At 42.8% G+C, this 26,966-nt stretch overlaps 2 protein-coding genes across 8 annotated transcripts in view; one reads left to right on the top strand and one right to left on the bottom strand.

Annotated features, from left to right (window-relative positions):
* MAPRE2 (microtubule associated protein RP/EB family member 2) overlaps positions 1-18,912 on the top strand; it is a 98,191-nt gene extending 79,279 nt beyond the window's left edge. For 4 of the 7 annotated variants that reach the window (XM_084508054.1, XM_084508052.1, XM_084508053.1 and 1 more), the window contains 3 exons: positions 3,786-3,925; positions 10,416-10,574; positions 16,785-18,912. In XM_084508054.1, the coding sequence (XP_084364180.1) occupies positions 3,786-3,925; positions 10,416-10,574; positions 16,785-16,856 (371 nt within the window). In that variant the 3' untranslated portion in view covers positions 16,857-18,912. Of the gene's footprint in view, positions 1-3,785; positions 3,926-10,415; positions 10,575-10,670; positions 10,797-16,784 lie in introns of all 7 variants that reach the window. The other 3 variants (XM_084508055.1, XM_084508050.1, XM_084508051.1) reach the window with 1 other exon arrangement.
* A 512-nt stretch (positions 18,913-19,424) lies between these two features.
* LOC311430999 (ethanolaminephosphotransferase 1-like) overlaps positions 19,425-26,966 on the bottom strand; it is a 56,529-nt gene continuing 48,987 nt past the window's right edge. The window contains exons 9-10 of the mRNA XM_084508049.1: positions 24,084-24,266; positions 19,425-22,895 (exon numbers count right to left, since the gene is read on the bottom strand). Of these exons, the coding sequence (XP_084364175.1) occupies positions 22,830-22,895; positions 24,084-24,266 (249 nt within the window). The 3' untranslated portion in view covers positions 19,425-22,829. The remainder of the gene's footprint in view (positions 22,896-24,083; positions 24,267-26,966) is intronic.

Genomic DNA, 26,966 nt, shown 5'->3' with positions numbered 1-26,966 from the left:
GGATGGAGGCTGGAAGGGACCTCTGGAGGTCTCCTGCTCCAACCCTCTGCTCAGGCAGGGCCACCCAGAGCAGGGTGCCCACATCCAGGCAGCTTTTGAAGATCTCCGAGGAGAAGACCTCACAACCTCTTTGGGCAACTTGTGCCAGTGCTCCATCACCCACATAGGAAAGGATTCTTTTCTGAAGTTTAAATACAATTTATCACGTTTCAAGTTGCAACTCCTGCCTCTTTTCCTCTGACTGGGCACCGCTGAAAAGTGCCCAACTTCATGTCCAACTTGGTGTCCACCCCCAAGTCCTTTTCTGCTGTGCTGCTTTCTAGGCAGCTGACCCCCTTCTGTGTTCTGGGGACTGGCGTCTCTCCTCTCAGTGCAGGACTCTGCACTTCTCTTTAAACATCTACAGTACATGCGGAAACAAATCCGTAATAGGTAACATTTATAGCACTGATTAAGATGCAGTTCTGAGTTCAGTGAAAAGAACTGATAAGAGTGTATTTTGTATATAAGATTTTAGCATAAAACACTGTGCTTTCTCAGAATATGGAAATAGGACTTCATGGACTGCTGTCCAAGCAAAACAAATAAACCTACTTTTTATGATGTAGGTCATGTGGGATGCCTGAAAAGTCTTACTAAACATAACTACCAGTATAAATGATTTTTTTTTGGAGATGAACAATAAATATTTTCATTAAAGATGTAATATTGAGGAGAATTTGAACTGTTTGTATTATGTAGCACCTATGAACAACAAATTAGGAGTTCTTCTATGCCTGCACTAATTGACTGCAAAGTCATTGTGGCGCTTAATAGCAAAGTTATTAAGGTCTATTATGATCTTTCATCTCCATTTAGATATCTGGCTGTCTCAAGCACTTCGCAGTACTCTACAAACCAGCATCCTTTAATTTCTTTATGAAATCAAGCTTCTGTTACAAATGGGAGGGTTGTCTCTGAGCTGCATGCAAAAACAATGTTTTAGAATAAATGTGCATTAAAGCTTTTTTTTTTTTTTTTTTTTTTTTTACTTCCAGGAAATTTTAAATTAGAAAACCCAAGGCATTCTGTTGCAATTAAGTTCTGTCCAGCTGTTGCTGATAGTGTCTGAAATGCTCAGATCATATAGCTGGTTTATAAGTGTGTTCCTGAAGTTAGAATATGTGTTGATTTAACAGCTGATCCTGAGCAGCACAGCAAAAGTCAATTTCTTTTCATTTGTTAGGACTTTATAAAGCTTAGTAGCATTTCACTGTAGAAATTCAGAAGGCTTTGTGGCTTCCAAAGGAAGGCAGAACACAGTGCCTTGTATTTGGTACTTTCCAGTCCTCTCTGTCCACAGATGGTGGTGGTGTGAGATTGTTCAGTGTGCTCTGGGAGGGTGCCTCAGCTGCAAATTACAATACCTGAGGAGTCAATGTCTGTGCTTGCGCTGTCCTTAACTTTCTCTGCAGGTCAAAAAAGTGATGTGTGCCTAGTGATTTGGCTTGTTGTGATCAGTGCCATAGCCTACAAAGACTGAGCTCGCTTGTGGGGTGGTTGAGCAGGAGAGGGAGCGCTATGCAGCAGCTGCACAGCCTGCCTTGCTCAGGGCATGCGCTATAACCCTGAGGGGAAACTGTGAGAAGCTGCTAGGTCTGGGGGTGCTGCCCTTGGAAAAAGCTAGGCAGCATGTCCTCCACTTCTGTGAGGGTACTTGAAGAGGAAGTCTGGTTCTGCCATTGAAAAAGAAGGGTAGTTTGTAGAGGAGTAGGCCAAGGTCTCACATCTGAAAGTCCATAGCTTGTTTTATAGCATTTAAGTTTCAGCTCATGTCCCAGACTGCATTCTACAGCTGTAGGAAGCAATAAGAAATGGGGGAATTGAGTTGAACGTGATAGCAGGGAGTGAAGTCTTTTAACAATACTGCTAGAGTGCTACAGTCCAAGTGATAATTTCATGCATATTTTCATTCATGCATGTGTTTCTCTTGCATATTTCAACACCTATTTTCTTCTATTTATCTGCTAACCCAAATAAATGTAATCTTCCTGGCTTTGAAAGCACCTTAACAATCCCATTCTGAAGTAGCTGACTTTTAGTTAGTCAAAATATCAACCCAACCTGGAAAAAGCATAATGAAAGCAGACTAATTTTTTTCTTAGATTGCCCACAGAAATAAATAGCAGCAAAAGATCTTGACGTTTTCAGTGGTCTCCCATAAGTGATTTATTCTTTGCTGGTCTGTGTGATGGTTTAAAAAAAAAATCTTCAGGCACATAGACTATGTTGAATTTTCCCAACTTGTGAGTCTGTGTACTGGTATCTGAAATCTTCTGGAGGTGAGTTTAAAGAACTATTACTGCTGTCCTTTTCCGTCATTTTTCAGCTCCTCCAAGGGATCATTGTAAGACAGCAGGACCTGTATGCCTAGGTTAGTAAGACAGCAGGACCTGTATGCCTTGGTCGTATGGGCAGTCTCCAAGTCTTCTTCCCCACCGCCTTCCTCCCTTTCCCTTTCCTTGTGCTTTCATGCTGGTGGTGCATTTGTAGAACATCGTTACCAACATGTTGCTCCATTAAAATGTTGTCTGAAATGGGAGATGTGTTGTGAAAATGACAAAGCGGAGCAATCTGAAGTGTGTCCTCCTCCTTCGGTTCGGGGGAGCAGCTGGCCATCAGATTTAGGTTAAATATTAGGAATAAATTCCTTACTCTGAGGGTGGTGATGCCCTGGCACAGGCTGCCCAGAGAAGCTGTGGATGCCCCATCCCTGGAGGTGTTCAAGGCCAGGCTGGATGGGGCTTCGGGCAACATGGTCTGGGGGGAGGTGTCCCTGCCCATGGCAGGGGGTTGGGCTGGATGGTCTGTAAGGTCCCTTCCAACCCAAAGCATTCTGTGATGAACTGCAAGCTCAGAGCTCAGCTGGCATTTGGGCACTTACTGGATTTGGTCTTTCTCTTGGCTTCAGAGCCAAGAAAAGCTGACAGTGGAGGAAGGCTATGGAGCCCAGAGCACATCTGTACAAGTGTTTTTTCTTCTTTAGAAGACCCATTGGTGGGGTGGGGAGCCAGCTGAGGCTCCCATGATGAGGCTCTCCAAAGCCTGTCTCACCAACATTTCTCTGATGGGGCATTTGTGCACCACTGGTGCCGCGAGGAGTACCTGTATGTACTTAGTAGCTGCTGGTCTTGCTGGTGAAGGCGTTTCCCTGTGCTCAGTCAGGTCTGCAGTACAAGTAATTGGAGACAAATAGCGAAACCTAAGCAGATCAGCACAGATCGCTTGGTCCCTATGGCAACAGCGAGTTCACCGGTGGATTGAGCTCTGCCCGCGCTGTCTGAATCTCAATGCCTTGTCTCTGTGACGGGCTGCTGTGAAAATGAGGGAAGCACGCAGGCGGTGTAGCTGGCTTTATTTCAAGTCTGTCTTTCTCAGGGGGGATTGCAGATAGATACGTACAGTAAATATTGGGCTGGGGGAATTGTCTCTTAAGATTTTTTTTTTTATTTTTTTTTTAAGAACTGAAGGCTGCCGACAGCTAAGGGACTTTTATACCCCTAATCTGATTTTTATTTATTTTACTTTCGGAGTCGCTTCACTCTGAATAGTAAGGTCAAAGTAAAACTGCTGGGAAATCTAGTTTTTCCTTTCCTAAGGTAGAACACTGGAACTTTTTCCACTGTATTCTTGAAGTAATTGTGTGAATGGCTGTCTGTAAATACGCTTATTTCAGTATCAGGTTAATAAGAGTGTATTTATCCCAGGGATAAGTCTTGATCATTGTTATTTATTGTACCTTTTAGGTGCTGCTAAATCCAGTCCAGCTTCTAAACCAGGATCAACACCTTCTCGCCCATCTTCAGCAAAAAAAGCTGCACCAAGCAGCTCAGCATCCAAATCAGATAAAGATTTGGAAACTCAAGTCATACAGCTCAGCGAACAGGTAAATTTGCTTTAGGCGTGAAATTAGATGCATTTATTGCCACAGACAGGCATGAAATCTAATATTGCCCTCTGCTGAATGATATCCTCCAGAATTATGAAGGCACAAAAGATTGAAATAGCTCAGCTGGGAAGAAAAAAGATTTATTGTTTAAAATGTCATTTAATAGAGATGACTGGTGTTGTGCCAGTAATTCTAAAAGGAGATCTTAGCAGTGGCAGGTAAGTCTTACTGAAGTATGAGAGCTTCATTACAGATAATTGTATTAATTAGGTTTTGGGATATAGCTTTTTTTCACTTGTATAGGAAAAATCTCGATACTGTCTTTGTTGTGTGCTACAAATTTGAAATAAATCACTTTAATGTGTTGTGGAGAAGACAAGCCTGTTGGTAATATCAAGGTGTTAGAGAATTGCAGCTGAACTGAGACTAGCTCATTGCACTCTGCTTTCTGGAATGAAAGATTTCAGAAGGTAATATGCCATTTTTAATTTAAAAATGGAAACTACCTTTGTGAAAATACCTAGTTACGAATAATAATCTGCAATATAATTAAGACAATTTCAGAATTTCTTCAGTGTTGTGAAGGTAAAGCCTTAATTTTCATTTATGCTATTTGTGGTCTGACATCACTCTGTCATTCTTGGACATTCAAGAGTGTCTGCACTGGACATAAAGAAATACCTGAATCTGGCTTAAATCTGTGCTGTCAAGGATGGTGTCAAGGCCACTAGTATAAATGAGACCTCATTCCTGTATTTGCCCTAGATGGAGGAAAATAGAAAGGAAAAGATTCATATTTTAGAGCAAGAGCTGCCCAGCAGCTGCATACGGGAAGAAGTCAAGAGAAGAGAATTATACTTGAGAAGATCAAGTATAATTTTCCACAATTAAGGGCATTTCAGTTTCAGGCTCTCATTGACCTGAACAGCACAGATTTCAGTTTGTTTGGGCACTAACTGCAAGTTCTTGGTTACTGTTATGTACTTAAAGTGGTGACGGATAGCCACATCCCAAACATGATGTACTGCCTTCAGTGTGTAATTCTGAGCAACAGCAAGCTTCCAGCTGGGTGTTCAGTTGTTGCTTGCTGTAACAGAGATGTTTGATATGTTGTACAAGGAATGGGTATATATATATTTCTGATGGATTTTTCTATCATTGTAAGTAGAGTTCAAATATCACTTAAATGTGGTTTAAATCCATGACATTTGCACTTAGAAGTCAGAATGTGTTCACTTCAGCAAAAAGTCAGTTGGGGTCTTAGCAAGATAAAAATATTTGATCTTTACTAAAATACAAACAGGCAGTCACTATCACATCCACTGCTAATGTATTCCTAGCAACTTCTGCGTGTGAAAACCTTGAGCTTTATATACAAATCACCCTGAGGAAAACTGATGATTTTCCCCATCACCAAGGAGAAATTTTTGAAGATTTGGAAAGTTGGCATTTTAAAAGCTAGTTTTTTAAGAGACCTTTTCTAGCTAGAATGGTCTAGGAAGCTTTTTTTTTTTTTTGAATGCTGGCAGCATTTGGTATCTCATTTTCTATTAATGATTACTTGTGCACCCCAGGCACATAACAAAAGCCAAACAAAGCTATGGTGCAAGCAGCTTTGAGCCAGGTGTTTTTGATCTTCTATCTGAATATGCTGGAAGAGCCAAATTGCTCATTTTTCCCCACTCTCCAGCAACCACGGGAAGTATGGGCAGGAGCCATTTATACCCCTTTGCTGTCTTGATTATTAGTAAAAGTTGTTAAATGGCATCTGTCAATATCATATTCTTATGTGGTTTTAACAGGCTTTTTTTCAGCCCTTTCATGAATGGCAGCTAAGGGAGATTCAGACATCCAAACTTATGTGCAACTTGTAGTGGAAAGTTTTAAGTAGTGGGGATGGCCATGTACTAGATTTTACCATAGGGTTGCTTAATGAGCTATTTGCAATAATTGTAAGCCATCCGTAACATTTGCTGGCTTAATGGCCCCCAACAATCTTAAAGTTTCTCTTAAAATGGTCATAGCTATTGCCCTGGTCTGTGCTAGTAAATTAAACACTTCCAAGGCATGTTGCTGTGCACTGGAACTTGATTATCCATAACATTAAAATGGTAAAGTGGTCCCTGCTGTGCTTTTGGTCTGTGCCAACTAACACTCTCCCAAAGGGTTTCTCAGCACAGCTGAGGCAAGAACACAGACCAGGAACCATTACATGTGGAGAAAGGACCTTTCAGTATGGAGAGTAGTCCCAGTAACAGTTAACTGGATACTAGTTTAGACTTAATTGCTGAAAACAGTATCATATTAGCAGCATGTTTACAATAGGTACTTAATTTTCAGTCTGAATGTTCAGAACATTGTACTTAATTAACTGTGTGCATATATGCATAGATTAATGATTCTGTTCCTTAAAAATGGAGTGAGTGTGATACAATGAAAACAAGAGTGCCTTCATAGTAAATGGGTCAGAAGGTAAGACTGCCTGCACTCGTAACTGCAAATGTTTCAACTGAAGTTCGTTGTTTTTCCAAGCTCTAGCTTGCACAGAGCAGGAGATCTGGAAGGAGTTCAGTTCTTGTTCTGTCTGGATGCAGGAGCTGCTCCCAAGGAATATGTTGCTGCAGATCCAGAGGACACGTCTTAAACGTGAGGAAGACCTCACATTTAAGTAGGATACACAAATAGACCAAATTATTGTAAACTTTTGTTCCATTTTGCTATTCATACTTCCTGTAACTAAATAGTTAATCTTAAGGTGACTGGTCACTGTGTCAAACATAGTCTTCCTTTGACAGTTTGAATCTGGGGTGTCAAACCCAGGCAGCTGCTAAGGAACAGGTTAGTGTGTGAATGAGATGCTCTGAGATCCTGCCCTGGCAACAGGTCAGGTCTGCTGTCTGACACCTCTGAGAGTGCAATCAAAGGTCAGAAAAAGGCACCGCTAGCTCAGCACTTACGGAAAAATGAACTGATAGGGTTTAGTAGGCTGTCAAAGCATTACTTGAACTTTGCTGATGTTTTAACTGGTGAAGGGAACAAATTAGCTTGCAGTAGAACTGGCAACACAAACTTTGTATTAAACTGTGTCAGTTCACTCAAGTCTCATCTGATGCAAGTTAATTTTATTTAGCATATTTTCCTTAGAAAACATTTTGTATAATTACAGGCCTTAAAATGTGGATGCTAATTCAGCAGTAATTTGGACATGGTTGAGGTCAGCATGTTTACTGTAGGCAGCTTCATCCCTGATTATTTCTGTTGGTTGATACGCTTCAGTCTTCTGAACTTGAGAGCCACTTAGGCTACACTGATCATGTATACCCTGTTGTACAGTAATTTATGCTTGGTGCCCACAAAATTCTTCTCCTTTAAGCTTATATGTGTGTAAATGTATATGTACGTATAAAAATGTATTGCAATATGTGTCATGGTTTATATGAAGCTTAATCTTTAATAACTGGGTTGCCCACAAATGATTTGCAGCAGCATAGAATCACAGAACAGCTTGGGTTGGAAGGGACCTTAAAGATCACCTGGTTCCAACCCCCCTGCCACGGGCAGGGACACCTCCCACCAGACCAGGTTGCCCAGGGCCTTGTCCAAACTGGTCTTGAACACCTCCAGGGATGGGGCATCCACAGCTGCTCTGGGCAGCCTGTGCCAGTGCCTTGTCATCGTCCAAGTGGAGCATTTCCTCCTAACACCAAATCTAAATCTACCTTTTTTTTGTGTTGTTTAAAACTGTTGCCCCTTGTCCCGTCATTATCAGACGGAACAAAAGGTTGCTCTCCATCTTTATTATAATCCACCTTTAGGTACTGAAAGGCTGCAATAAGGTCACCTCAGAGCCTTCTCTTCTCCAGGCTGAACACCCCCAACTCTCTCAGCCTTTCTCAATAGGAGAGGTGCTCCACCCTCTCATCTTCATGGCCCTCCTCTGGACCCACTCTAACAGCCCCACATCCTTCTTGTGCTGGGGGCCCCAGCCCTGGACGCAGCACTCCAGGTGGGGCCTCACAAGGGCAGAGCAGAGGGGCACAATCACCTCCCTCGCCCTGCTGGCCTCTGTTGGTGCAGCCCAGGACCCAGTTGGCCTTCTAGGCTGCAAGCACATGCTGCTGGCTCGTGTTGAGCTTTTCATCCACCTGAACCCCCAAGTCTCTCTCTGCAGGGCTGCTCTCAGTGAGTTCTTCTCCCAGTCTGTGCTCACGTCTGGGATTGCCCTGCCCCTGGTGCAGCACCTTGCACTTGGACTTGCTGAACCTCATGAGGTTCACATGGGCCCACTTTTCTAGCTTGTCCAGATCCCCTTTTCTAGCTTTTTCATCCCTTTGGATGGCATCCCTTGCTTCTCATGTATCAACTGCACCACTCAGCTTGTTGTCATCTGCAAACTTGCTGAGGATGCACTCGATTCCACTGTCTGTTGTTGATAAACATATTAAAGAGCAGTGGTCCTGAGAAAAATCCATGAGGTACAACCACTCATCACCGGCCTCTACCTGGATATAGACCTATTGACCACCACTCTCTGGGAGTGGCCTTCAAGCCAACTCCTTATCCACCAAATAGTCTACCATTTAAATCTGTTTATCCAATTTGGAGGTCAAGACATCATGTGAGACCGTGTCAAAGGCCTTACAGAAATCCAGGTAGATGACATTGGTCAGTCTTCCCTTGTCAACTGATGCAGTCAGTCCATCACAGAAAGTCACCAGAATGCTCAGGCACAATTTACCCGTGGTGAAGCCATGCTGTCTTGGATCACCTCCTTGTCTTGCATGTGCCTTGACACTGCTTCCAGAAGGATCTATTCCATGATTTTCCCAGGCACAGAGGTGGGGCTCACTGGTCTGTAGTTCCCTAGGCCCTCCTTCCTACACTTTTTAGAAAGGGGAGTGATGTTTCTCTTTTTCTAGTCACGGGAACCTCACCTGACTGCCAGGACTTTTCAAATACAATGGAGAGAGGCTTGGCAACTGTATCAGCCAATTCCTTCAGGACACTGGGATGCATGTTATCAGGCCCCATAGACTTGTAGCTGTTCAGTTGCATCAGGTGGTCTCGAACCTGCTCTTTGCTTACAGTGCGTGGGACTTTGCTCCCCCAGCCCTCACCTACAGGTTCAGGGCAATGAGAGACGTGGGAAGCCTGACTGTCAGTGAAGACTGAGACAAAGAAGTTGTTGAGTACCTCAGCCTTCTCTGTATCTGTCATTACCAGTTCACCCTTTACATGCATCAGAGGGGGGCACACTCTCCTTGGCCCTTCTTTTCTGAGCAATGTTCCTATAGAATCCCTCCCTGTTATTCTTTGCATCCCTTGCCGAGCTCAGTTCCATCTGTGCCTTGGCTTTCCTGATCCCATCCCTGTACATCCACACAGCATCCCTGTGCTCTTCCCAGGCCATGTGTCCCTGCTTCCACTGCCTGTGCATTTCCTTCTTGCTCCTCAGTCTGACCAGCAGGGCCTTGCTCAGCCATGTCGGTTTCCTGCCTTGCCTGCTGGATATGTTACACATGAGGGTGGAGAGCTCTTGTGCTATAACACCAAGTGTTCTTAAAGAGTTACCAGCTCTGACCACTTCATCTGTCCCTAAAGACAGCTTCCCAGGCAATCTCATCCAATAACTCTTTAAATAGCTGGAAGTTTGCTCTTTTGAAGTTAAGGGTCCTGACTTTGCTCTTTGTCAGCCCCATATTCCTCAAGGTCACGTTCTGCAGCAGTCCCAGCAGAGAAATCAAGACCAACTGTATAACATAAAGTCTCTCGTGTGGAAGGCTGCAGTAACAAATGATACTTGAAATTTGTGACTTTTTGAGACAGCACATTAATCAGACGAAAGTCTACAGTACCTCCTGGGTACTGCATGCTGCAGCAGCCTCAGGGTGCTGAGACACAGGTCTGTGATGGTTCAGCAAGTGGGGAGGCAGCAAAGAGGTGAAAAAACAGCACAGCAGCACTTGCAGCTAGCCCTTTTAATTTCCTAACTGGACCATTTCCCTTTATGAGCTTTTCTACTAGCTCTGCATATTTTCAGGCGAGGAGATGCAGTAGGCTTCCAAACAACTGCACATTAATCCAGGCAGAGTAATGCAATTCTTGTGCTGAATGTTTTATTAATTACCATTACATTACATTTCTGGCAGCTTTATTAGAAGCCAGATCTTAAATAGCTCTGACTCTTGAACTGCTGCTTTAGGTTTCAATATAAAAGAACACTGAAAAAATCGACCTCTAAGGATCAAGGTTAAGAAGCATCCACGAGGCATAGTGGGGGAAGGCTGATTTACTGTTGTTTGTTGTGTAATAATCGGTCTAGCACTTCAAAAAAAAAAAAAAAAAAGTGGAATTTACTTTTTGTGAATATAAGCTATAAAAATGAATATGTATTTAGGGTGGTGGTTGGCACGCATGATTTTAGACTGAGCTGTTTTGTCTGTACTGTGCTTCACAACTGATGCACCATGTGCTGGTTTGTATGCAGGTACATTCATTAAAACTTGCACTTGAAGGCGTGGAGAAGGAAAGAGATTTCTACTTTGGCAAACTAAGGGAGATTGAACTTCTCTGCCAGGAACATGGGGGAGAGAATAATGACCTTGTCCATCGGCTAATGGAAGTCCTTTATGCTTCAGAAGAACACGTAAGTTCAAGTTTAATGTATATTTTATTGAGACAGAACAGCTTAATTCTATAAAAGAAATTATTGACACAGTATTGGGTCATGTCCTATATCTAGGTCAGCAGAGCAGTAGCAGCTAGGATTTCCATGAATCCTCCCCCCAAATGGAAGCTTGCTTTCACAAACAGACTTTGCAGCTTGGGGAATAGACTCGGGAGGCCGGCTGCCTTTTGCTGCTTCAGTGTAGGTTTTGTTTTCTACTTTTGCTAAAGTTACTCTGAAATGGGAGGGTGTGTGTCACAGTATTAAATTGGTTTCATGTGGTCCTGAGACTTAGTTTTGTTTTGCTCCTATGTTTCTGCATGAAGTGTTTCTCGTGTTCTGTGAGGTGTTGAGAACTAAAAAAAGAGAATTTCTCACAGAGGTGCTGTTTAATGTCTACAGCTGTGAACCTTCTCTTTCCCATGTGGCAGTGTCGTAGTGCGTACAGTGCAGGTTGCCAAATGCATAATTATGTCTGCAGAAGTAATGCTCTTTAGCATTTTTTATCCTGTTGCTATAGGCAAAATTCTTCAGTGTGCAAACCCAACAATCCTCTATTACCAAAATTGCAGAAATGTATTGTCTGCAAGATTAAACGAGAATCTCATTGCATCTTAGACACGGCACTGTAGACACTGAACAAAGCAAGGAGCTGTAAAGGATCCTGGTTAAATTCCTCAGATACACTCAGGGATAATGATTCAGTAGAGATTTAGCTGAACTACTGCTATTCATGCTAACTAAATCCCTGTATGCGCTGTTCTGATAATTGACCCCTCAGTCTCCACTGGACGATAGCTTTGGCTCCAGAGCGTATAAGCATCAGCCTAATCTCTCAGTAGCCCTGTGGCACTGTAGCCTTTCTTACATCTGTTCCCACAAAGCTGCTGCAGCAGTAGTCAGCTGACTTAAAATTTATATCAAAAGTTGTGCTGAAGCAGCTGCTGAATTGTATGCTTGTCTAAAATAAACTAGCAGAGCACAAACGAACGTTGGGTGCAAGAGGAACACAAGCTTGTCACTGACAGAGGCCACTGCTCAGATTAGAAGTGACAGGGGAAAGAGGATTTGTTCAGTGGTGTGGGGTGAGTGTTAGAGAGGAAAAGGAGGAGAAAACCATTATTTTTGCAGGAGTAAACAATCAGGCAAATTTGCTAGACACGTGATAACAGGCTAAAAGAACTACATACGTATAGTGGTCAGAGAAAATGTCTTCTGGATTCAAGAACAGTGATTTATTTATAAAGCAAAGCCAGAAAAATCCCTCTTCTCCCTATACCCCTACCACATCTGTCTCTGTTGGCTTAAATGGGAAGCGATTCCCAGCCAAGGAATGCATTAGTTGCGTTTCTTCCTGCAGTTTTCCTTGCTGGCAGCACACATTACAAAATGTCCTACTTTAGTCCACATCTTGCTGTGTTATCTGCTTACTCCGTCCAATACTTTTCCTGTTGAAAGCATCGTCAGTGCCTGCACATGAGCTAGATACACGAGCTGTGCCTTTATCTAGAATGGGCTTCCAGCTGGAGGCCGTGGATGTCACTTCAGCAGCAGCAGAGCCCTGACCTCTCAGGGAAGAACAGAGGTCATTCCCCACTCATTTTTTTTTCCTGCCTTTCAGTGACAGAATTCATCTCCTTACCTTCTGGGGTGCACATCCCCTCTTCAGCTTAGTAGACAGACTATGGTTTGCTGAAACAAAACCCAAGTGTGCAGAGACTGAGAACCAAACATCGTGGTTACCTTGCTGATGCCTACTTCTTGCTTTCATACTTTGCTGTCTCATCGGCCTGCTTTGACTATAACTTCTGTTTTTTCTCTCTGTGTAATGAAGTTGTTCCAAGTTAAATTCTCTTATCTCTCCGCACTTTGTGGGTTAATCCCTTGGTAACAGCAGTTTAGATTTCCCAAGCCCCAGATGGGAAATAGCCCCAAAGCACAAGCTACTTCAGCATTCCTGGTTTCTTGCTAATAAATTCATGGTAAATCCAGCTTAGATTGTTGTAATCTCTGTTTCAGAGTGTCTTAAATATTGAGGGCCTAGAGGGAGAAAAAAAGTTTGCATTAATTTTCAGGATTCATGGCAGTTATAAAAGATACTGTGGCCATGAGGTTTTTCTCCAAGGAGGGAGATGTGAGGTAATGCAGCTCACATATACTGCACAAGTCATACCTGACCAAAGCCTTTGTACTTAAATATCACAGCCAAGTTAAATTCATTTTCAGTTCATTCCTCCAATAACCATTCCATAGTGATCTCAAACTCTTCCTTCATAGCTGTAATGTGACAGGAGTCTATTGTACTCCTCGTAGTGATCATGTCCTATTTTTCATGCCAACTTATTCAGAAAAGACAAGTCTCTCCGTATATCCTAATTTTGCATTATGCTTAATTTAATCCTCGTAAAAGAAGAAAAGTCTGGACAGCACTTCAAGTGCTCAAGTCTCCTAGTAGCTCATAGGTTCCCCATGAGAATTGTAGGCTGTCAGGTGAATTCTATTGTAGAATGACTCAGAATGCAAATAAAAAGCTTAGAACTTAAAAGGTATGCTTTCCAGACATTTGATCATTTTAGTATTGCATTGGAGGGATTTTTGTCAAATTCACATTAATGGTTTGGTTTTGTTTGTATTTTTTTATAAATATTTTTTCAGAATTCCAAGTCACAGCACAGTTTCAACCGAGTAACCTCATGAGCTTGTTTCATTTAATTCAGTACAGGCTAAGTTTTTAAGACTTTTTTCCTTTATTTTACTGGTGTTTTGAGTCTTTCAGCACAATTATCTATTTGGGTTTCTTGGTTTTAAGGCTTATTCTCCCTGGTACAGTTCTGTTCTAAACCTCCTCATTACCTGTCTTTGCTTATGCAAGAGGGGTGTTGTATCTGCTAGTTGCATTAAAAGTTTAGCTGATCAGTCTGTAATCCTTCGTAATTTTTGATTACAAATTGCTTATTTGTAATCTTTCTGCTTCTTAGTTTAAAAAAAAAAAAAATCAAAGTAGTCAGCGAATGCTATTGAAAAAGGATGCATTAGGGTGTTGCAGGGAAGCGTGGCCTCTAGCACTCATGCTGTGACTGCTACAGACAGCACTGAGACCTTGGATAGTATGCAAAGCATTTGGTAGTCTGGTTTTATAGCAGGAGAGCTTCCGACAGAAGAGCCAGAAGAGGCTACGTGTCTAGTTATGGAAGCTGGAGCCATATAGGCCTTGGCATAAAGCAAAATTGCTGCTGCTTTTGCTTTCCTAGATAGGCTGTTCTGGTTCAGTTCATGCGGAAGTTGGATGGATTGCTGCTCTTTGATCTCTGGGTTGCTCAGCTCACATTTCCAAACAAATTGCTTGAAATTCAGTTGGTTTTGTATCTTTCTGCTCTAGCAGCCGCTACATCTGTTGCTGCTTTTGGGAAAGGCACCCACCCCCACACAGCAGCTGGTTTTGATAAAGAATAGCTTTGCAGTCTGCAGGCACACCTGAACGGTTTGAGGCGGATGGACTGAGGGTCAGAAGCGAGCATCCCTCTCAGTGGCAGGCAGGGATGGCCATGGTCGTGTGATCTGAGTCAGAAATAAATGCTCTAAATAGACCTTCCACTACTTGCCTTATTAGGGGATGCTATTCAAGGAGATTCCACAATCCCAAGGTAATTGTGCAGAGTGATTCTTGTCTTTCCCATTTCACGTATTTATACAAGCTGTGCATACTGGAAAGCACGTGCCCAAGTCCCGGAACAACTTCTGTGGTAGCCACGTAAGACTTACCATTTCCATCAAAGGTAAGCCTGGCAGGAGAGGAGCCACTGCTCCTCTTCAGAGCTGCAGGGTAGGTTCCCAAGCCACTCCCTGTGGTTAGAGGCTTTCCCTATTATGCATGAAAGGATAGCATGTACATGACCTATAAAATCTGCATGAATGCGCTTTCTACTTGGCGTATCATAAAATCTGCACATGTGGAGCCTATTGAACAGGTACATAGCAGAGCAGGTCACACAGCTCATTAGGTTTAGACGAGCCTCAGTTTTCGTACCCTGTAGCACAGGATCATGTTCTTACAGCTGGCAGCTTCTGCCTGGAAACTGGTGCACCCTTGAATTCTTGCACTCTTGCAGCCTATTACAGAAGATGGGATTTTTAGATATCATGCAAAAAGAATTTGACTTGACATACCATATGTAATAAAGGCATCGTTCCCTCAAGAGGGCCATGAGACACAACTGCAGTTGTCCCAACTGATACATGTGGAATCTACCTGAAAATAGCACCTGAGTGATGGAAAGCTTACTTCCAAATGAAATTTGGCTGTTTCTCAATGTGGTAAACAGCTGAGTATTTGTCATATCAGCAAATGTTAGGGACCTTATTTACTTGTTCCTGCCTTTTAGAAATATGAATATTTTGCTGCCAGAAGGGGAGCATTTTCTTATTGTATAAGCTGCTCTGAACTGTTCCGGGAAGATTCAAATTATGGCCTCCTTTTTCTTTCAGTTTTTGCCTCCAGTTTGAAAGCTTGGCATTATCAGTGTCTTAAAGTCTGTTGTCCAGGCTGCTCGCTTCTGATGGAAGTTGCTGGGAGCCAGGCAAGTTCTGCAGAGGCACCTCATCAGCAAGGGTGCATTTCCAGTGGCAGCTTGGTGTCTTGGAAAAGGGTTTTCCTTGAGAGTTGCCTACAGCTGAGCACTACTAATGCAGGGCAGGGAGTAGATGTGTAGGATCTTTTCAGCGAAGTGTGCTGTGGAAGGATGGAAATGCACTTAAGAGAGAATCTGTACATGTAGCTACACCTGATGGGAATATAGAGTGCTGTAAGAAACAGCCAGCCTTTCTGAGCTCTGATAGATCTAGGCCAACTCAAGATACCAGGTCTGTTGTCTCTAACTTGGAAACTGTTTAAAAACTTGTATCACGTGCAATGAGGATCCATCATTCTTCTCAGTCAGGGTTTCCTCTCACAACAGGAATGTATATGCAGAGGCACAGTTATAGAAAATACTGTGTAATAATCATTTGCAAGAAGGTGTTCATTAGTGATCGCCTGCGTTCTACCAGTAGCTCTGTAAATCAGTGAATACCGGACTTCTTCCAAAGAAAATGTGTTCATGCTTAGCAAATCTTTGGCTTTGTTTTCTGGGTAACATTGAAAATCAGGGTTTTGATAGCCTTTGAACTCTGGGCTGTACTAGCATGAGTATATCATTTGGGGAAAGTAGTGTAGCTGACCTAAAAAAAAAAAAAGTGAGTTTAGTTTTTAAAGTATGTGATGGCAAAAGCGTCTTGTCCATTTTGTGATACAAACCTGGAGTGAAGATTGTGTGAAAACTGTAGCAGACAGGCTCAGAAATCGGTGGACAGGCTGAAAATGGGAGGACATCAGGATGCTATGATATAACATCTGACTGGAATATCTCACTACCTGGTTATTTGAACTGCTCACTTGCTAAAACAGCTAATGCTGTGAGGATGAAAACTGACACTTTTTTGGGGGAAGTATCAGTACTGCGTATACATCGATTAAAAGCAAAATAAATGCATTTTATTGTAAGTCACAAAATTCTGCTCTTCTCAGGAAACAGCTCACTTTGTGCAAGTCCAAAAGTAGTACAGAAACAAACAGTTCACAATATCATGAGCAAATCAACATGAATATGCCTAATTACTCCATGGAAGTGTTTTTACTCTGTTTTGAATTTAACTGTGCCCACACCCCATAGGCTGCAGCAACAAATTGCAGTAAACAGACTTCTCATAGCCTTAAAACTAGTTAAATAAAAAATTATGCAAAAGAGCTACTGAGAGATTCATTCGTACAACAGCTCTGATTTATGTTACCTGAGAGTTAGCATTTATTTTATGCCAGTTTTCATTGCAGCAGAGAGATTTAAAAAGCAAAACAAACTCTGAATCTCAACTTTGTCTTAATATTTGAAGCACATAGCTTAATATTAAGCAATCTAACTCATATAGCCTTGTGAAAGGCCAAACAGACATTGGATGCAGACAGGGAAATGGAGACAGAATATGAGGGTGTCAAATCAGTGGCAAACTTGAGTTATTCACTGTTCTGTGTTGATGTCTTCTCATTTGAATGAAAGTTAAAAGTTGAACTTGAGGCCAGAGGGAGCATGGTGGGGTGATGTTACATGAGGAATGCTGTCTGCTGAAGGATGTTTTGGGGTCTTTTTCTGCCTGCAGGAGGGCCACACAGAAGAGCATGAAGGTGAAGAGCAAGTCCATGACCAGCCCCAGCAGCAGGAGGAGTACTGACTCACCCAGCGTCTCTGACAATTTTCATTTTGTGTGAGAACTTTCTTCTGGAGAATGGAACATGTGTGGCCTCAAACTTGAAATCAGTTCACTCCCAGTCTGCCATTAACATTTATGTACCATAGTGAGTGCCAGCCAACCACTGCATTCTGTACCCATACTTTGCCAAGATGCATTTGCAGAAGTCTTCTTTCAGTGTATCTTCCCAAGAGGTTGTAGGGCTACATCACCTACTGTACATCACTGCAACTTCACCACTTGGCTGCTTGAGATTTGTTCTGCTCTTTTAAGAAAATATATATATTTATTTTTTTTTCTTTTTGTCTTAAGTATGATACACTTGTAACTTGTTCTAACATATTTATATTGGCATTTTGTGTGGCAAGAAGTACCGTACCACTAGCTGTGTCTCTCACTTTGTGGTGCTTTGGCGTTTCCTAGTACATCTGCCTCGGGGCGTAAATTCGGTCAATTGGAATAAAGGGATACAGTGGAAGTCGTGCTCAAGCCATAACGATGAGGTGTGTTGTGGAGGAAAATGCTCGTGTTGCTCACGTTTATTCCTTTCCCGCCTTCACGAAATGGAAGGCATAGCATCTGTTTCACTAGGAGAGATTTAAAACCTTGTGTTTAGAAAGCTTGTTAGAAAGCTGCATGGTATGTTTTTTGACTTATTTCTGGAGGACAGACATCCACTTCCGTTTTTTGAAAACCCTCCCAGTTTCCTGACTAGTCAATAGACATTTCCCAGCTTTTCTTCCTTCCCGAGGAGTCCTGTCCCAGCCTCCAGCTTCAGCTCTGCCTGCAGAGGGCTCAGTGCTGATGCAGGAGAGGAATCTCCTTGACACAAGTGTAGCTGCAGGACACGATCTCTGCTGTCATGCTTGGCTTCCCACCCCTCAGAAGAGGACAAAGTAGGCCAGACATTTCTTTTTGCTATCCTCCCCCCTCTGCTGCAAGTCTGGAAGACAGAAAGCTTCCTCACTAGTGCAAGCTATGGGGGAAACCCAGCCACAGAACTAGCCCTGAAAACCCCAGAACTCCCTGTAAGTGGGTGGGGGACACCTCGTGGGTGTTGAGGCCGCTTCTGAAGTGTGGAGAGGCAGCGAGACGTCCTCCTTGGAGACAGTGCATGCATCAGACCCGCTGACCAAGGAGGAGAGAGCCAGCTCTGTGCTTGGCTGACCTTCCTGCAGCGAGGCTGGCGTGGTGCAGCAGCACATCCACCCTGGAGGCGCCCGCAGTGAGAGTGCTCCTTTCCAGAACGGTCCCCACCGCCCTGTTCTAAATGATGGTATTTTATAAACAGGTATCTTGAAGTGTATAAAGCATTCCTTGTTTTTATCGTGAAACTGTGCATCCTAGTCTCTCTGAATATTTTATGCTTGGTATTCTTGGTCTCTCACTTGACTTTCCGTAATTCTGGATTGTTCCTCTGATCAAGCAGGTACATGGAAGTCCCAACCCAGTCTGCAGTCACTGAAAAAAAATCAAAAACCCATTGAACAGCTAAACCTTCTTAGGTCTTCATGCACTCCTAGAGCATGAGCTCCCAGCTGATGCTTCCATAGAGAGGTTTTTAATTAATCAGCCCACCAACACGCGCGCACACATGCAGTTTTCTGTTCCTAAGAAATCTTTTGCAGCTAAGTGGCTCTTAGTTAAATGTGAGAACGCTGCTGTTGTGTTGCACCGCAGGCGATATATAAAATACTGTTAAAACATTAGAACAGGTATTTCTATCTCCTTGATTGCTCCCTGCGCCCGTAGAGTTTCTAGACCCTCTGGGTTGAAGATCTTCTGGCCCTGCCTCCAGCATTGACCTCACAGCCTACCTGATAATAGCAAAAGTACTGCAACCTGCAGGCCAGCACTTTCCTTTCTGATTTTGATTGGTTACAAATAAGATCTGGTTTATAAAAATGTGTATTTTCCAAACTAAGTATTTCCAAGAATCACCACAGATGGGGGAATTGTCATTTTCATTGTATTTGTGTTTATTAGAACCTGTGTACTTATTACAATTGTCATTGTAATAAACGGTAGTTCTTCATAATGCTGTTGAACTGAAGAGCAGTCACTAATTTTTTTTCCAGTCTCCAGAACGTCCTTTATAGGGGATTTCTGATGGGGCAAGGAGTTTGGGATCAGGCTACAAACCTAATCATCATCAGCAGTCTCTGATGACTGCAGTTTGTCCTTCTGCTAATATTCGAGCAGGTGCAGGGAGAGCACTTCAAGAGAAAATGCTTCTCTGAAGGTGCAAACAGTTGGGTTGTTGAGCTCCCAGGGGTTCATAGTCAGGCTGTGGCGCCTCTGAACATTTCTCTTTGAAGCACATTTAAGGAACAACAACAACAAAAGCTGAACTTCGTTTCCTTATGTTCTCTATATCCTTTTTTTGATCTGAGGAGTGTAGTGGTCTCGCTGCTTGTGTCAAGGAGGAAGTGACTGATGCAGGGAGCCAGGGCAGTAAATTACCTCTTGGGCACTAGAAATGTGGCTGTGCTGAGGGGACAGCGATGCTCTGAAAGGGGAAAGAGTTGTCCTTCTCCTCCCACCCCCTGCGAGTAACCCATTATTCCGTTATGGTTTTGATATGCATTTGTAATTACCTTTACTAAATAGCACACCATAAAGCTTTGGTTATATATTAAATGTAAACTGAAAGGAATGTAAACATATGTATTGTTAATTATAAATAGATAAGTAATGACATAATAGATACAAAAAGTCTTATCCAGATGTATCAGTCATTTTACATTATCCACAAATTGTCGCATGGTAGAGTAGATTTTTGTCTGAATATGTGAATAACTTGACTTGCGTTTATCTTTTTACATATTTAATAAAAAAATATATGTTAAAATCTGTCTAGCTCTAGAGACTTCAAAACATTCTAAAACAATACCTTTCTGTTTAAAATACATATATTTAATTGCTTTGTTATTGAGTGCATATGGGAGCAGGAAGAAAAAGACAGCTGCTTTAAAAAAATAAGTTCACTTATCCCAGTGTGTGCAGGTAGTGTCTATTTCTTTCCCCAAGAGCCCAGAAACTGTATCACTTTCTACAAAAAAAAAAAAAAAAAAAGGTACATGTATGTATATATGTGTGTATATATGTACATGGAAACAGAACATTCTTTTTTTATGGCAAATGCTTTCCAATTTCAGAGTACTAAATCTCCTGTAGCATCACTTAGTTTGGGTACATCAAAAGCAAAGCTGAAGGGAGCTGGGAGGTGAAAAGAGCACAACAGCAAAGGCACTGAAGCACCCAGTGGACTTTTGTAAGGGATTCAGGGATGAATCTTTCTTGCAGTACCTAAAAGCCACCTGTTTTAGATCTTTCTGCCACAGGTTGAAGCCACCTGGTTGCGTGCCACCACTGCAAGGTCAGACCAGCTCCTCCCACTACCTCCAGGTACCCCAGGGCCCCACTTTGGGAATGTTTCTGATATGGGGGTAGGTGAAGCAGGGACCCGAGGAGCCAATTTCCAAACTGGGCACCCAAACCTGTGTGAGCAGTGCTAGTTGTATTGCTTTTCGTAAGACGTGGGGGAGGTGTGTCTTTGGGCTCATGTGAATACTCCACAGTGCAAAAAGGAAGTAATGCGTTTTCCAGTTCAAATAGTTCAAAAGAAAACTCTCTGACTTAATTTTTTGGCCATAAAAAATTGTTCTTAAACCAAGCTCTGGTCATCTTCATATCATTATTGGACTTTGCAAAATAAATCTGACCATACTGCCGTATGAACAAAGTGTTTTTATTCCCTTTCATTGAACCAGTTACCATCTGAGGTGGCTAACAATTCGATATGTACACAGTGCATTACATTATCTGTTTATACTTGTCTTTATAGAGATTGTAGTGACAAGTTACTTTCAAAAGGAAAAAAAAGTTTGCCATGTCTTCACGTGGAATACAAAAAAGCTGTCCGGAGCTTAATTTCCTTTTAAAGTGATGCTATAGACACTGTAGAAAGGTACGAGTGCAGGCAGCTTATGGCAGTTCAAGTTTTATAATTTCATTTAATGCAGTATTTCAAAATACTCCATTACAGTGTATCAAATTGTGCAGCTTTTGTGCCCCTTATTTCTAACTGCTTTTATAAGTAAGTGCAAAATAGAGGGAAAAGGAAAGCCTGTCCATGGAGTTCCTCCAGTACAACCACTTGCAAGCCAGAGGTATTTTTGTTTGTTGTGTTCTTATTCTTTTCTTGTCAGGACTTCCTCCAGATGCTTTTGATGGACAGGTTAAAAATATTGAAGTAGGTCAGACTTTTATACCAGTGTATCTTCTATCTGAATTAATACTTCAGCAAGCGGTGAGATTGCTCGGTGCAGGCCTGCCTCAGACTCGGAGCCGCTGCTGGGGGAAGTCTGCCCTACCAACATCGTGGTAGGCCAACTACTGTGACAGGCAACCCTAAACTGAGGCTGTTCACATAATATACAGGTGGAAGATACGACTAGTCGGTGGTCATCCAAAAACTGTAGTGCTCTTACTGATGTACAAGGATGTTAACTGGGGAAAACGTCATCAGGCCAGTGATAAAGAAAAAAAAAAAAAAGGAAAAAAAGGTCTACAAATTGAAAATGGTGAACCTGAAGTTTAGTGGCTCAACACCTATGTTTCTGCCCTGCTTCTGGCAAGTGAGATACTTAACAGTTTAATAAACATGCCAGTCAGTCAATCTCACCCCCCTGTGCAAGAAATGCAATAAAATGCTTACCTTGGGGAAAGCAGACAGATTGTTTCATTAGTGCTTCAAGGCCACAAAGTCCCTTTGGCTAGGGCAGCATATGAAAAGGGATAAAACTCAAATTCCTCGTTCTTCCTCCAAGGCACACAGAAAGCCCACATATATTATAGATGGAGAGAGCAGTTTACATCTGCATGCGAATGTGTAATGTCAAAAAAAAAGCTCTTGTTTGATTTGGTTGGGTTTTTTTGTTTGTTGTTTTTTTGTCATTATCTGAAACCACAAAAATTTGTTTCAAGAACACAGGCAAATAATTGTTTGCTTAGCATTTTGCACTGATAGACAAGGTTCAAAAATATTTAGAATGTGCATGGCTGGCTCATTTTTCACTGCTCGTTTCATGGTTTAGAAAGCTGTGTGCTTTGCAGTGAAATATGAGCATATTCAAGCATTTGTTGGCCAAATTTATTCTCAGCTGGTTACCTTTGTAGGGCATATTGCTTGTTGCTACTTAAATATCAACAATGTGCTTGAATATAAAATAATAGAAAATAAGTATAAAAGAAATAGAAAAAAGAGAAAATAAGTATAAAAGCAAGCGCCTCTGGTATGGAGCCTGCATTTTGGACGGATACAGGTCAGCTGAGTTTCATCTTAATGCTGGGGGGTAGGGATCCTGCATTTCAAAAATACTTCAGTGTGCCCATAGCTTTCTGATCTCATTCTCTTCACACATTTGTCTGAGGTGAAGAAAAGACTGAATGTGCATAAGCCCTTCAGGAGACTGCATGGAAGAAATGAGTTGTGAGAAAACGAATATGGAAACTGCAGCAGGCACAGATGTCTGAGTGGGAAGGATGTGGTGGGTGGGTTTGCATTGCCGGGGTCTCAGTGGTGAAGAGTCTGGGCAAAGCCAGTTCTGGTTATAAAACACCAAGGATCCCACATAACCCAGCACAGCTTTATCAAGGGCTTTGGGCACAGTGGCAAGGAGGAGGAAGACGAAAGCTTCAGAGAAAGTGACATGGCATTAGGAAAGAGAATAAATATTAGCAGCAGCACAACTTGGTAAACACGTCTCTGCTGGACAGGAATTTTCCTCTGAGATGAAGCATCTTGCTGCATAGCTCGTTGTCGCAGTTGTTCGAGTATCTGGACTATTCTATTCTTTGGTTATTTTAATCAGATTAATTCCACTATTTATCACATCAAAAGAGCTGGAAATCTCCATGTCAAGTGTTACAGTCTGACCGTAGTGCAGGTGTTCATTCTTGGACGCGTTTCTTCAGGGAAAAGATGTAAATGTTGAAGTGTTCGCTCAGCTGCCTCCCCTAAAGATAAATCACAGAGATTAGCAAACAGCCCTGTACAAGCTTCACAGCTCCCCATCTCTCTTCTCCCAGTCACACTGGTGAGGACCCAGCCGCCGCCCTGGTGTACTTGGGGCCCTAGGAGCATGTGGGGACCTACAAGTATCCAAGCATGAGAGCTGTGATCGTGGCACTCTTCTTGCAGCACACCGATGGGAAGTTAAATTACTACAGGCCAGATCCACAACCCTCATAAATCATGATGGAGCTGGGCCCACTCATTCAATAGTGGATTTTGACCAGGTGATCCCATTATGATCTCCACTGACTGGCCCCTGGTGGTGCTTGGGTGAAGTCCACTACACTGGCAATGTCTGCTGACAAAAGGCCTCCTGCAAAGGCAGGAGGAAAAATCCTCGCATCCCAACAGCTATCTTAAATAAAGGAATGCTGAGCAAATCCCTGTGAAATGAGGTCTTTGCCATGCAAGATGTTTTATTTGAACATAAGCCCCCATTAAGACACTTTCCTAAGGATTATTTGACAATGCTTTTTGGAAAAAAAAAAAAAAGGCATTAGCTAGGGAAAAATGAATTTAAGCAGTAATTCAGAGGATAATAAATGACAAAACTGATATCTAACAGACATGAAAATGTGTGAGTAAGACTGAATGAACTGGAAAACCGTTTGTGTCTCCAGCTTGAGAGATGCTAAATAGAAGGCCATGAAAAGATGAGAAGTGTGGACAGTTGTTTTGCCTGCAGGTTGAAAGCAGAGTTAGCCACCTTACTGTAGGAATTTTATGCATTTTACTTTGCATTTTACCTTCCTGTTTTTTTCACTCAAGTAACCTCAGGAGAAGAAAGGGCAAAGGGGTGAGGGCATTCGTGCCAGACGGATCAGCTGTTATGTAAACCTGTCCATAAATATTATGACTGTGATAGTTTTAAAGCCAATACCAGTCATTTCATAGGAATTATTCATCACTGAGGCCGCTGCATGCACAAAAAGGCACTGCCAGCAGCAAACTGATGTTATTTTTATTTTTTTTTAAACTTTAGACTAAATAAAACACGAGAAACCTGTAACTTAAGATTCAGACTCCTGGACAGGGCCCCAGCCTGAGAGCACAGACACCATCCCCAGGCCCTATATCAGCGCCATGCCCCACACAGCTCTTGCCCGGTCATTTTGGAGCAGCCCTCTTACCACGCAGATGCCGTAGTGCACATGAGCCGCCGTGACCAGCGCGGTGAACGCGGCCAGCACCGCTTCTTCTGCCCAGCCCAGCAGCCCCGAGATGGCTGCGTAGACCACCAGCGCCAAGGGGAACAGGAACCAGTGGAGCAGCTCGGGCCGGGTGCTGCTCATCTGGCAGACGATGACTTTGCACTGTGGGAACAGAGGTGGCCAGGTGAGAAGCAGAGGACGGTCAGTGTGTTCCTAGACAGCCTGCATCCGTTTTCTCTGTGGGTTGCTTTTGACGGGGGAAAAAAACAGGCTAGACTTCAAAATGGAGCCTGTTTCTACTACTATCGATGACAAACTTTGTGCCTCATTGTCCGTGACTCTTAAAGGACTTTATTGCAAGTAATTTAAAATACACACTTCTTTTAGGGAGACAGTGTTTTGACATGCTGCACTTTATGAGCTGAAGCCCGGCTTTGCGAAAGGGCAGTTTGTTTGACACTGTGCTTTCACACAGCCTCGTAAAGTTGTAATCCCAAATCAAATTGCCACCACTTAGTCACTAGGAGAGCACAGTGGTATTCTAATCACATGGCATGGCAGGAATATATTCTGGTTTGTGGTATGTAAGGGAGAGAAAGCAATGTATGTCTCTTTCAAATCCTGTTTTTCTTTCCTAGCACTACTCCGTATACTAAAACACCCACCTGGGCAGCACCATTTCCCTGGCTCGATTATGGAGATGAGCTCTCTGGAGATGGAGCTGGGGCCCCAGGAAAGGGATCCCACTCAGAATGGCAGAAAAAAAAATGAATATACGATGCATGACTCAACGGAAAACAATTAGCTTAATTTTACTGAGATCTTGAAAAGTCATGAGATGAACTCAGCTAAGTTCAGATTTATACAGTAAGGCACTCAAGGCTTTTACCTGTTTTAGACTCCTTAAGCCATTTGTCTCATACACATTCTCTTCAGGAAAAAAAAAAGGGGGGGGGGAATTTAGGAAATTTTTATGTATTTAAGTTTCATTCAATATTTGAATGTGGTCACAAATAGATTTTATGCATCCTGAAAACAGTGGGGAAAAAAAATGAAAAAAAAATCATTCCCTGTACAGTGCTTGAAATCCTGTAACAGCAGGAGTAGCAGTCTGACTGAAATCTAATGAAAATACTGGCTTTCCTACATATGTAAATTTATTTGCTTACTTTGAATTATTGGATATTGACAATGAATTTTTTGAATAGCACCAATTCTGTAAGTCCTTACAAATTGTTCCAGAGGGTATCAGAGATTGCTTTCCAATCCCCCTTGCCTCCACCTTGCTGCACTACCCTGGCCCTGCTGGATTTAAATCTCTGTGGTGTATACCCCTAGGTGGGTCCTGAGCATCTTTTATGATCTCCCCAGGAGGTTCCTCACGAAGCATCTCCTGAGGCAGCCATCAGGGGACCACCACCTCAGCTGCTGCACTGCCACTGTGGTCACAGCTAAAGGTCCCCTCTGTGGGGCCTGAATCCTTCACTCAAGTGAGGACACTCGCCTCTGAGGGCTTTGCAGGAAAGACAAGGACAAGCGTCTTCCCTTTTTAGGCCTTTTTTCCTCAGTTTAACCAAAAATGTTGGAAATGTCCCACCTCTCAGGACAGGCTGGAGGCCCTTCCTTCTGCCCACAGATGGGAGGCCACCACCGTCCCCACACGTCCTGACTTCATGCAGCTGCAAGGCCGGGTCCATGGCCAGGCCTTTATCCAAAAGGTCAGCGGGGCAACGGAGCACATTGCCAAAGGCACAAGGAGTTTGGGATAACATCGAGTAGAGAGACAGGGGCTGCAGTCCGTGGTCTGCAGGCCAGATAATGAAAACCCAGCACGTCAGGCTGTGACAGAGCTGGGAGCATGGCTCCGACAGCCGTCCCTCTGCTGCTGGAGGTACCAGAGGAGGTGACAGGAAAGGCGGGCTTGTTTGTCACTTTTAAAACGTGATAAACTACAGCTAACACACATATATTTTTAATGCTCGCTTTTAAAGTGCTTACATTTCAGCTAACATGCAGGCATTTTTAATTCATGTAAGCCTCTCGTACTGCAGTGGATGTTTTTTGGAAAACTAAAACCAAGGCCTTTAAGTATGTGCGCTACACTCAATGCCTTAGAAAATGCAGTCTACTGAGAAACTTCTGGTTTGCCTTACTATTTTTCTTCTATGTTTCTATGAGCTTCTGTCATATTAAGTCCTTAAGATGGAATTGTTCGATTTGCGACCCTCAGAAACATGTATTTATAGAATACATGTAGCAAGTATCACAATTATTTTTTTCATTCCTTAATATGTTTCTGGAGGGGTTCTGCTTTCCCTTTTAATAATTCCTGCATTTTCCAAGCTCTCTCTCACAATGCAAGACATTTCAAGACTTCCACCTTTTACACTGGATGCAGTGTTGCTCAATGATAATGATTTTGGATGGTGATGGAGACTGCCTTCCTAAAATGCCAGCAGTCACTGTCCTTTAGGGTCCCTTAGCATCAACCAGAGGAACACCTTTCTACTTAGCTGCTGCTCACTTGCTACTCTCCTGGCAAGAAAAGAAGCACAAGGCCTCCTGCAAAGAAGAAAGCCCTGTGTTTCCTGCAATGGTCAGCATTACTGCCTGGCTGCCCATGCTGTTCACCAAGGTTGATGTCGCCCCATTGGCATTACAAGGGGCAAAACTGGAAACGGTGTTCATGTGGTGTAGGAGAAGGCAACCCTTGGACAGAGAGCCATCACTATGCTCCTGCATCACTTCACATCTTCCCTTAAAAAAGGATGTGGGTGGCATGGCCTTATTCTGAACGGTGAGGGGGAGATGTGGGATCAGCTGACATGCAGGATACAGGACTGCGTGTGCCATGTTAATGGG

Source organism: Aythya ferina, assembly GCF_964211825.1.
Source record: "Aythya ferina genome assembly, chromosome: 2".
Classification (NCBI taxonomy): Eukaryota; Metazoa; Chordata; class Aves; order Anseriformes; family Anatidae; genus Aythya; species Aythya ferina.
This window is presented reverse-complemented; position numbering and strand designations above follow the sequence as displayed.